Source organism: Xiphophorus maculatus, chromosome 8 (genome assembly GCF_002775205.1).
Source record: "Xiphophorus maculatus strain JP 163 A chromosome 8, X_maculatus-5.0-male, whole genome shotgun sequence".
In the NCBI taxonomy this organism is placed as follows: Eukaryota; Metazoa; Chordata; class Actinopteri; order Cyprinodontiformes; family Poeciliidae; genus Xiphophorus; species Xiphophorus maculatus.
Window position 1 is genome coordinate 2,219,588 of NC_036450.1, and position 12,404 is coordinate 2,231,991.

Genomic DNA, 12,404 nt, shown 5'->3' on the forward strand with positions numbered 1-12,404 from the left:
AAGAGGATTGTATGGGTAGAAGTCTACTTATGAACCAGTGAAGATAAAATGTTAATGTAGATAACACAATTACAAGCTTATTCAATATATCGTTAATAGAATAGAATAGAATAGAAGTACTTTATTCATCCCAGCAGGGAAATTACTTCGCAGTTACAGCATAAGAGACAAGACACAATAACAACTACCACTGAGTAGTAGTTGTAGATAAAATAAAAAATAAAATATAAAATGCTATAAATTGTAAAAATATGAAATGCTGTTAATATAAAAAGCAACTTAAGAGCAGTCCTTGCAAAGATAAAAAAAAAAATGCAGATATGTATATGTAAATATATGTACAGCAAGTGTGCCACAGTGCACTGATTAGTGCAGAACAATGATTTAGCTTTTATTGTACAGTGAGATGGCATGTGGCAGGAAGGATTTCCTGTATCTGTCCCTATGACAGCGGCGCTGGAGCAGCCTATGTGAGAAGGTGCTCCGCTGTCTGTCCACTATGTGGTGGAGAGGGTGTTAACGAGTTTATCTTACAGTGAATGTATAATTACAGTGCGTTGTTCTCCCATGGCCAACAGTTCCACCTGTATAGGATCGAAAAACCCTGTCTGTGCTTCTTTCGTTCACGGGAAATAATTCTCCTATGGTCCCAAAGGCAACCACCCGCAGGCACAAATGGAACTGCGGACCACAGTACCCACAATGATTTTCACCCAACATCATCACTGGTCATATTGGCAAGAATTGAACAAGTAGAGATAAGCTTGAATTATAACACTAAACAAGTTCTTAGCAGCGATGGAGGATAACGTAGTGTTGCACAGTTCTTGTCCTCGGGTCGCAGAAGTAAATTGTTGTTCCGGGTTGATGTTCCTTTGATTTTATTGTTCTGCCTCTCACAGTCCTGGTTCAGGGACACATTCTCCATTGTCCATGAGTCTCTGAGTCCAGCACACAAAGGGTCCCTGAACCACCAGTCTCTCTGGGTCGTCCTGAGAAGACAGAAAATACTGACCAGTATCTTGTAGTACAATATGTTCCAATTAAAAGGTCTTCATTACTTGTATAGAGAAATCTTTGATGCCTCCGTTATTCGATTCCAAAGTCCCATTAATAACTTGCATTAGAGCTGCACATAAGGATTTTCCATGTGGCCTGATATACATTTCATTCAACATATTTCATGTCATGTTATTACCATCCTCTACATATCCCCCCTATGTAGATATAATTATAATGTATAATATAATTATATTCCTCTACATATCCCCCCTATGTAAAGGAATATCATTATATTCCTCTACACAAGCAATGTTGGTTATTTTGTAAAAATATTCAGATTTTTAGCACAAACAGAACATTTTACGAACCTTTTGAATTTCTGACAATATAAAAATCCATAGAAAAAAGAAGAATCACATTGCCTCCATAGTGTAGTCATCCTATTTGGCCACATGATGGAGCCAAACCCACCTTATCTGGGCCAGCAATAGTGTACAGTTTCACTCAGTTTGCTTCATTTCAGATCAGTTTGCTTTAATCCATAATCAATAATCCAGTCCTGCCAACCAAATGTGATCATTTGCTCTCAACCAAAAGCCTTCTGGTTGTTTTTTCTTCTCTGGTTGCTAATATCAGTAACTATCTCAGCTGTATCAGACTAAAGACTTTAGAAAAGTGAATAATGGCAAAGATTCAACAGGCTTTATTGTCTCCATACTGCAGTCGTCTTATTTATCCACACAATGGAGTCAAACACACAATATGGAGGCCAGCAACATGTCAAACGGGACTCAAACTGCTTAATTAGAGCTCAGTGTGTTTAAACACATTTAAATAAACTTTAATGGGTTTCATGTACAAGCTGACTGTGAACATCAATAAAGGGTGGTGGCTCACATTGGAGCAATGGGACATTTATTTTCAGGAATGAAAACCTTTGAGGAATGAAAACCTTTGAGGAATAAAAACCTTTGAGGACTGAAAACCTTTGAGGAATGAAAACCTTTGAGGACTGAAAACCTTTGAGGACTGAAAACCTTTCAGGAATGAAAACCTTTGAGGACTGAAAACCTTTCAGGAATGAAAACCTTTCAGGAATGAAAACCAGCCCTCTGCAGGCGGTTCAGGCTTGCAGAGCACCAGTCGCTCTGATGGGAAGCGATGGGGGAGTCGAGCCAAGGGCTGGTCGGCTGGTGAGGGACCCATTATAACTGCTTGCACTTGTAGTTTGACTTTGTTTTCACAATTCTTATCTTGGAGAACATGTGATCCAAATGCATTCAGTCTTGATGCCCCCATTAGCTACCTCCTTAATTATGTTGAGGTCTTGTTGGGGCCTGCCATGCAAAGCAATGGCAGGAACCTATTACTATTGTCGGAGAGAAGCGTCTCTTTATTCTTTATTTTTCTTCCGTAACCGTTAATGCGGCTCATACCGCTGGGTGCACACCTACAAATGAGGTATCAAAACGTGCAGAAAATTCACGCCATTGTTGCTATTACTTTTGGTGGGATTTGGGGTTAACATGGTGACATAATTCGCAAAAAACTACGAAAAACCCCCCATTATAAGTCAATGGGAAAAATCCTGGAAATACCCTATTTTTGAGGATTTTCTGTGTCGTCACAAATTCACGTAGAAATGCCATTCAAATTTCATTTTGTAGATACGTCTGTGATCTCTTCGAAAGTGAAGACGGCTCGTCGATACCAGTTACGGTTTGTCCACAATTTGCCTCTAAGCGACCCAAAGTTTCTCCTTTTTCCTAAAATTAGAGTGAGAGCCCATCCCGGCTAGAGTGAGAAATGGAGAGATTTTTTGAGCCCAAGATAATTTTCAAATCGCCATCACGCCCACAAATATCGCACGATTAGTATCAAAATCGGTCCTGACATTGATACGCCTGTCTGCTCCGGTAAAATGTTTTCGAAATTTATCTAGACCGTACGGTTTTCTGTCACGGTGCTTCAGAGCAAAGTCATGCAACAGGATTTTCTGAGGCTCTCAGGCTCTTTCACTAACACTTCACACCTTGGTGAGAAACTTATTTAACATAGCAACGGAACTCAAGAGGCTATTGGCTGCTGATTTGGACTACAAATACGCAATACAAATGGCCTGGTCTATCAGAGCTCCTGAGGGCAGCTGTGGATCCTCCAGCAGGGGGCAGCGCTGGACTCTTTCCACTGCAGCCTTGTAGTTGTGCAGGAATGAGACGTCTTCAGCTCTCAGCTCCTCCTCTGTGGCTCTGACTGTGTCTGAAAGAGCTGCTATCTCTCTGCTCAGAGCCTCCATCTTCTCCTTCATCATCCCTCTCTTCTGCTCCTCTTCCTCCCTCAGTGCAGCCAGCCTGGCCTCCTCTTCCTCTGCTAGAAACTGATGAAGCTGCTTAAACTGCTCCATAATCTGCCTCTCTGTGTGTCGGGCCTGGACCTTCAGGTGTTCTGCTGTCTGATCAAACTCCTCCTGAACTTTCTTCCTGAGCTCCAGCTTCTTCTTTAAAGGCTCCAGAGTTTCCTGAAGGTTCTTCTTGTGTTGCTGAGCAGCTTCATCGATGGGTTTGAATTTATGGTTTTTGTGTAAATCTGAATGACTGCAGACGAGACAAACTGGCTGCTGATGGTTCAGACAGAAGAGTTTGAGTTTCTCAGAGTGCAGAGAGCAGAGATCCTCTGAAGCTCTCTGCTCTCTCTGCTGTAAGAAAGACTCACACAGATTCTTCAGAGCCAGATTAAAAGGTGGTTGATCTCTTGAAGATCTCCTTGTACAAACTGGACACTCTCTCCCTGGTTTGTCTCTCCAATATTTCTGCAGACACTCCTTACAGAAGCTGTGGCTACATGACAGAAGAACTGGATCCTTAAATATTTCCAGACAGACCGGACAGCAGAGATCATCGTCTGATCTGGAAGCCATTTTGTCTCAGAGTGAAGCAGAAACCACAGCAGACAGAAAGTCAAACCAGGAAGTCAGTTTCTCTCCTGTAGAAACTTTCTGAACTTACTTTGACTTTGATTGTCTTGTTTTTCCTCCTGCAGCAGTCTGTGTTTCAGTGTCTAGTTGCTCAGTTCTCTCTCTGTTCTCCTTGTTCAGTGTTAGTCGGAGAGAAGCGTCTCTTTATTCTTTATTTTTCTTCCGTAACCGTTAATGCGGCTCATACCGCTGGGTGCACACCTACAAATGAGGTATCAAAACGTGCAGAAAATTCACGCCATTGTTGCTATTACTTTTGGTGGGATTTGGGGTTAACATGGTGACATAATTCGCAAAAAACTACGAAAAAACCCCCATTATAAGTCAATGGGAAAAATCCTGGAAATACCCTATTTTTGAGGATTTTCTGTGTCGTCACAAATTCACGTAGAAATGCCATTCAAATTTCATTTTGTAGATACGTCTGTGATCTCTTCGAAAGTGAAGACGGCTCGTCGATACCAGTTACGGTTTGTCCACAATTTGCCTCTAAGCGACCCAAAGTTTCTCCTTTTTCCTAAAATTAGAGTGAGAGCCCATCCCGGCTAGAGTGAGAAATGGAGAGATTTTTTGAGCCCAAGATAATTTTCAAATCGCCATCACGCCCACAAATATCGCACGATTAGTATCAAAATCGGTCCTGACATTGATACGCCTGTCTGCTCCGGTAAAATGTTTTCGAAATTTATCTAGACCGTACGGTTTTCTGTCACGGTGCTTCAGAGCAAAGTCATGCAACAGGATTTTCTGAGGCTCTCAGGCTCTTTCACTAACACTTCACACCTTGGTGAGAAACTTATTTACCATAGCAACGGAACTCAAGAGGCTATTGGCTGCTGATTAGGACTACAAATACGCATCACTGTAGTTCTATCTATAGTGGAACACTCAGTTGAAACAGATCAGGACTGAACTGGCCTTTAGAACTACGTGCTGCTATGGGCTGTATATAACTGATTTAACTCAGTAACTGTTACACATGGGATTAGTTTGGAACTTTAAAATGAAGCATATTGAAAATTTCAAAATAAAAGCCTTGAATATTTTTACATCATGTAATTGCTCTTTTTGGCTTTATATGACTTTTTCATCCAAAGCACTGTTACACATGGGATTCGTTCGGAACTTTAAAATGGAGCATAATAATAATTTCAAAATAAAAGCCTTGAATATTTTTACATCAGGTAATTGCGCTTTTTGGCTTTATGTGACTTTTTTATCCAAAGCACTGTTACACAATGGAATAGTTTGGCCCTCTGAAATGAAGCATACTGCAAATTTCAAAATAAAACCCTTGAATATTTTTAAATCAGATAATTGCTCTGTTGAGCATTATATAACTGATTTAACCCAATGACTATTACGCATGGGATTAGTTTGGCCCTTTGAAATGAAGTTTAACAAAACTTCCAAAATAAAAGCCTTGACAAAAATTTTAAATCATACTGAATGGTGCACGTCCACCTTACTTAACGTTCTTGTGGTTCTCCGCGTGCCATTGATTACGTTGCGGCGTTCTTTAGCGTCGATGCCAATTTGTGGCGTGACGACGCCGGGCCCAAACCCCACGGGCGCGCCTTGGCAGGCCCCGGCTAAATTTCTTCCGAAATTTTGTTTTTCTAGTTTACTTCATTCATGTTGTGGAAGCATAAATATTTTAAAAGGTATCTGATATGCATGGACACTGCAGTTAAACTACACTACATAATGTACTGTAGGTAGTTGGTATGGATGGTGAGGGTGTAAATGCAGTAATGACACCACTGTGGTGCGTTCATTTGAATGCATGGTTCTTCATTCTCCTGGTCTGGCTCCAACATGGTAGCAAACTGGATGGTTGTTGACATTTTGAATAAATTTTGGAATAAAAAGTTTCTTTGTCAGTAGATAATTTTATGGCTTGTATCAAACTACAAAAATGTCCAAACAGGGTGGAGTGGAACGCTGTGACCTGGATCATGGCGCGGCATAAAATGTCTCATTAATATTTCAAAAGACCGAAGCTCTAAAACGCCTCAGAACAGGGAAACGAGGGTCTGTAGACCTGCAAAGCATTGCAGATCTACTTTATATAGACCATAAAAGAAGGATCTACATGTGGAAAGGAAGGATTTAAAAGCATGACACGTTTAAAAGATCCCAGTACCATGAAAGCTGCATGAACAGCTTGGCTTGGCGCCCCCTGCTGGCTGTGGATACAAACTGAGACTCTAAAAATGACAGTAAGTTCTGGAAATGGAAACCAAAATAAAACCTCAGAGAAGAAATGAATGGAAAAAAACATTTATTACAGTTCTGCAGTTATTTCATACATCATCTCCCTAAAAATGGAAAACAAATTATACAGAGATGAAAAGTCCAAAACTTCTTCCTCTGTTTTGCTTCAAAACCAAAACTAAACTCAGACTAAAGAATCAGAAATGAAAGATTAACGCTGCCCTCCTGCAACAATATTCAGTTTTTGGTGCTTCACAAACATCATGTAGAGTTTATCATTGTTCTGAAATCTTTATGGTAACAAACTGGATGATAATCTCTTAATTATGAAGGTCTGATGAACCAAAGTGTTTGGAACTGAACTGAACAGAAAGTCTCTAGACCAGATTAAAATCTCCTGTTATTAACGATGGACAACATGGACTTAGATTATTATCACAGTATTTTCTGGTATTTACTGAATAATAAAAGTGATGATAGAAAGTTTAAACACAGCATTGATCAGGGAAATAGTCAAAGCAACACAAATAAAAACTTAGAAGTAACTGAAAAGGTCATTTCAGATTCATTCAGTAGTTCAGTTTTATCACTAAGCAGCTACAAATAGACAGCATTCAATTCAACATATTGACATTAATTTCTGCTAGAATGGAAACAATAGTTGGAAAGTCAGAGATGAAGAATCTCCAGATGATCAGATCATCTCCAGTTTCCTCTTTAAAACTCACAGTTTCAATCTGATCAATAAGTTTTTATTTGGACTTTGTGATCTTCATGCTGAGATCATCAGAGCTGCTGCTTGATCACTGAGATCTTCATCGGTACGATCTTTAATGTTTTATTAGTGGAGAAGAGTGGAAACATCTTGTGAGTGAAGGTGTGTGTGAAGGTGTGTATGTGTGTGTTAGTATCCAGATCAGAGAAGGACAGCTTTCCTCTGTCCCAGTCCAGATTCACTCTGACCCTCTGGAGATTCTTCTGGACTGAGAGACGAGTGGAAGGAGCTGGTAGAGAAAATGCTGAGTATTTACCTGAAGAGAAATCTATAACCAAACATCCAGACTTTATGTCTCCCTTCCTCTGAACAGACTCTTCTAACACACCAAGGCTCCAGGCTTTACTGTCTCCAACATCAACATCCCAGCTGTGGTTCCCTGAGTTAAAACCATCAGAACTCACAACAGACCAGCACCAGTAATAATCAAATCTCTCTGGATTATCAGGAAGCTGCTGTTCCTCTCCTATTCTAAAGCTGGTCAGATCTTCATACAGATGGAGATCTGGTCCAGCTGTGTTTGGGTCCAGAACCAGAGGAGTGTAGGTCACCATGTTCTCCATGTTGCTCCAGATGTTGAAGGCCAGGTTGCCCAGATGTTTGGCCTGGTCTATCAGAGCTCCTGAGGGCAGCTGTGGATCCTCCAGCAGGGGGCAGCGCTGGACTCTTTCCACTGCAGCCTTGTAGTTGTGCAGGAATGAGACGTCTTCAGCTCTCAGCTCCTCCTCTGTGGCTCTGACTGTGTCTGAAAGAGCTGCTATCTCTCTGCTCAGAGCCTCCATCTTCTCCTTCATCATCCCTCTCTTCTGCTCCTCTTCCTCCCTCAGTGCAGCCAGCCTGGCCTCCTCTTCCTCTGCTAGAAACTGATGAAGCTGCTTAAACTGCTCCATAATCTGCCTCTCTGTGTGTCGGGCCTGGACCTTCAGGTGTTCTGCTGTCTGATCAAACTCCTCCTGAACTTTCTTCCTGAGCTCCAGCTTCTTCTTTAAAGGCTCCAGAGTTTCCTGAAGGTTCTTCTTGTGTTGCTGAGCAGCTTCATCGATGGGTTTGAATTTATGGTTTTTGTGTAAATCTGAATGACTGCAGACGAGACAAACTGGCTGCTGATGGTCCAGACAGAAGAGTTTGAGTTTCTCAGAGTGCAGAGAGCAGAGATCCTCTGAAGCTCTCTGCTCTCTCTGCTGTAAGAAAGACTCACACAGATTCTTCAGAGCCAGATTAAAAGGTGGTTGATCTCTTGAAGATCTCCTTGTACAAACTGGACACTCTCTCCCTGGTTTGTCTCTCCAATATTTCTGCAGACACTCCTTACAGAAGCTGTGGCTACATGACAGAAGAACTGGATCCTTAAATATTTCCAGACAGACCGGACAGCAGAGATCATCGTCTGATCTGGAAGCCATTTTGTCTCAGAGTGAAGCAGAAACCACAGCAGACAGAAAGTCAAACCAGGAAGTCAGTTTCTCTCCTGTAGAAACTTTCTGAACTTACTTTGACTTTGATTGTCTTGTTTTTCCTCCTGCAGCAGTCTGTGTTTCAGTGTCTAGTTGCTCAGTTCTCTCTCTGTTCTCCTTGTTCAGTGTTAGTTTGATTTCAGTCGGAGACGAAGGCAGGTGTCAGAGTTCCTCCTCAGGGTGTTTAGTCAATGAGTTTTTCTTTCTAAACCGTTTCCTGTTTTTTCTAAGAGTTCCTGTTTGAAGAGGAACTTGAGTCAGAGATGTGGCGCCCAGTAGAGGATTTTATGTAAAGCTGTAGTTTTGGAAAATCAACATAGTACTGGTGGAGATATTAGTTCTTGGCGTTGAATGAAATTTTCTGCCATTTTTTTTCAAACTGCAACTGGAAATCCAAATAATGGAAATATTACACCAAATGCTATACATGAAAACCAAAATAAAATATATTTATTTTCTGAAAATAAATATATTTAGAATTATAAATAATAATAATGAATTAAGTAATTAAAAATAAAATCTACTACAGTAGAAGAATTACCCACTATTGATACCTGATGATTCTCCTCCACCAAAGCTGGCAAACAGCGACAGACATTACTCTTCATTAAAGCCGACTGACTGATTGCTAATTGAAGATCTGAATGAAGGAGTCAAACTGTTGCTTCAGTTATTTCATACTTCTAATAGTTATGGTCAGGTAATTTCTGTTTTGTTGCCATAGCTAAAGCAAAGGCAGCTGGATTGTTTCAATAACATATGTGCTAAAGTGGCAGTGCTATGAGATTTCCAGTCACTTGGTGCCATTTTGTAGCACAATCAAGAAATTATATCAGTTGTTTTGAAAATGCATATTATATCAGATATGAATAAAAAGAAATTTGCTTTTGTAATTTTGTTCTTGAATTTGTGCCTTTGTCTCTTTAAGAACCTCCTATTCTTTCCAACTCCAGCTTCATGAAATCATCACAACATGGCTCCTCTATTAACCTTTATCAACATTTTTACCAGTGTTGAACTGAGAAGTAGCTCCTATAATGAGCTCAGCAGATACAATGCTCCACCAGGTGTTTGCTAATTGTTGCTGGCTAGTTTGAAGGAGCTGAGTGGGGGAGTAACAAGGAGGGGAGCTCTATGATGCGGAAGGTATGAAACTGCAGCTCTGAGGAGGAGCTGTGTCTTGAAGGCGGAGCTAGGTCCACCCAGGCGTTTTTCACAGCTGAATGGATTTCTCAAGGAAACTTGACTTCAGGGCTTCTGTCAGTCCAAGTGCGCGAGCTAAAGGTGCTAGCTTGCAGGTGCTAGCTAATGGTGCAGAGAGGCCGGGTCCGTAGTAGCGATGGGCCAGACGACACAGAAACCTCGGTACATGTGCCAAGCAAACAAGATGAACCCCTGTGTCGGTGTCCGTATCACTTTAAGGAAAACCACATGACCGATACACTTCCTGTCGTTTGGTTGTGAACGCATCAAATTGTATTTATGAGGGAGAAACTGTGCCGTCACGTTTGTGGGTTTTGTTGGATGGAGATACATTTTGTCCTTTGCTCTGTGTTGGTTTTTGGCTCGTATTTGAATACCTGCATGGATCAACAGAGGAAGAGGAAGATTTCTCCTGTGTGGGATCAATTTGATCTTTTCATGGAGAATAAGGTAAATTATTATTCTGTGTGTTACGGCCCCTGGCCTCTTGAGGCTGTGCAGGCTCTTCTCATTGTTATGCAGGTTCAGCTGTGAGAGCACATCTTCTGATTGGCTGCCTGGAAGTTGCAGTGCCGAGCCAAAAGGCCTCGTCTGTGGAGGATCTCCAAGATGGTCCTAGTGTGGAGGCAGCAGTGAGTGACCGGGGGAAGACACCTCATACACTCCCTCGCTATGATCCACTGTCCTCTGTGAGTTCAGAAGGACGAGATGGAGCTCGTTTGAAGGTGCGGTTGGCACGTCTCCAAATGGAGGCTGAGGAAAAAGCCCAGGATAGAAGAGCTCAGCTGGAGCTTGAGGTCAGGAGGCTGGAAATAGAGGCTGATAAAGCTATAAAGCTGCGCAAACTTGAGCTGGAGGCCCAGACTCGAGCACCCTCTGCCTCTATCACACCAGGTTCCACCACCATGTCTGCTATGCCATCTGACATCAGTAAGTGTATTTCTTTAGTACCTGCTTTCAGAGAACCTGAGGTGGACTCATACTTTGCAGCATTTGGATGCATTGCTGGTGCTTTGCAATGGCCTAGAGAAACCTGGCCTCTTTTGTTACAATATAAGTTTTCTGGTAAAGGTCAAGAGGTGTTGGCAGCTCTTCCTTTAGAAGATAACTTAGATTACGATCTGGTTAAAGCTGTTGTCTTACAAGCTTATGAGTTGGTCCCAGAAGCTTATATACAGAAGTTTCGACAGCAGAAGAAAACTGCTGGACAAACACATGTTGAGTTTGCCAGAGAGAAATGCATTCTCTTTGATAAATGGTGTGCTGCATCCAAGGTCAACAATTATGACACTTTACGTGAGCTAATGTTGTTGGAAGACTTTAAGAAGTGCATTCCAGAGCGGGTGGTGTTGTATTTAAATGAACAGAAGGTGATTACTCTAGCGTCTGCTACTGTTCTTGCTGATGAGTATGCTCTTACCCATAAGTCCTTCATTCTTAATGAAAAGTCACATGTTAGCTCTGTGCCACAGTCCCTGATGGGGACTGTTTCCTGTTTTTTCCTCAGGTGTTCCTGTTGGAATCAGTCTTTAGGCAGAGATGTGGCGCCCTCTAGAGGATATAATCTTAATCTGCAGTTTTAGAAAAACTCATTTTGCATGCACAGGGTGTATACAGAACGAAATTTCGTAAAGAATAACCGGCATCGCTAATTTTATACCTACGAAACTCGGTGGGGGATTTGGTAAATGGGCAGACAGAGGCTTAATTACAAAACTTTTCAGATTAAGTCATTATATCTCTGTAATCTTAAGGAACAGGAATCATAGGATAGAGCAGCAGTTATCGGCCATCTTTGCTCCATCAGCCTGGACAGTCTGTAGAAAGTCCTGTTCCAACGAGTCCTTACATCTTGTCTGAGCTTGTGTGCTGCTGTTCCATCTGCTGCTGCTCATCCTTCAGCTTTGTGAAGCCAGTTCACTTTTTAAAATGTTGAACTAGACATCTTGCAGCTGCCACACTTGGAGATGCTCTGGTTGCTCTTCAGAGCGTTCTGTACCACCAGGTTCAGGGTGTGCTTTGCACACCTCACAGATGCCCATTTATGCTTTCCTGCCAAAATCTTCACTGCTGCTACAATATTGGCACCATTGTCATGGATGACAGCTTTGACTTTCTCAGGTGGAACATCAAACTTTGCAATAACATCCTCCAGCCACTTTGCAATGTTTGCTGCTGTGTCTCTCTTCATTGTCGTCAGGCTGTGGACTCCATTTTCCAGTCCTCTCCAACAAAGCGGCTCGTCACAACAAAATACGCCTCTGTGGCAACGCTGGTCCAAATGTCTGCTGTGAGATCAATGCTGTCCGTCTCTTTTACGATGTTTCTCAACTCGTCTTTAATTTTCTCAGACTTTTTCCTCCACCATTTTTACAAAGTAGGTCCTGGAAGGAAGGACATGATTTGGATTGAAGGTGGAGATAATCTTCTGGAATCCTTCATCTTCCACCACGGACAGCGGCTGCATGTCTGTGATGATCAGATTTAAAATGCTCTTTCTGAACTATGCTGCATGAACAACCGAACATCCAGGAATCCTTTGAATGAAACTGTCCAACGTATAACTCTTCCATTTACTGAAAAGAAGCAAGAGAAAAATTATTATTGGTTTGTTTGTTATGTCTTAATAAATATATTTCAGGTGCACTTCACTAGGTAACATTACTTAATATTGCTAGGGGGAATCTACATTTTCTGATAACTCTGCAGCAATTATAGTATCTTTAGTAAGTCAATTGTATTTTATTTATGGATTTAAAACTTTTATTTATGTTTGCTA

At 41.5% G+C, this 12,404-nt stretch overlaps 1 protein-coding gene across 2 annotated transcripts in view; it reads right to left on the bottom strand.

Moving 5' to 3' along the window:
* LOC111609521 (nuclear factor 7, ovary-like) overlaps positions 1-8,624 on the bottom strand; it is a 26,991-nt gene extending 18,367 nt beyond the window's left edge. Inside the window, exons 1-2 of one of the 2 annotated variants that reach the window (XM_023338501.1) lie at positions 8,460-8,624; positions 6,244-8,388 (exon numbers count right to left, since the gene is read on the bottom strand). In XM_023338501.1, the coding sequence (XP_023194269.1) occupies positions 6,980-8,371 (1,392 nt within the window). In that variant the 5' untranslated portion in view covers positions 8,372-8,388; positions 8,460-8,624 and the 3' untranslated portion in view covers positions 6,244-6,979. Of the gene's footprint in view, positions 1-6,243 lie in introns of those variants that run through there. The other variant, XM_023338500.1, reaches the window with a different exon arrangement.
* Positions 8,625-12,404: the final 3,780 nt, after the last annotated feature.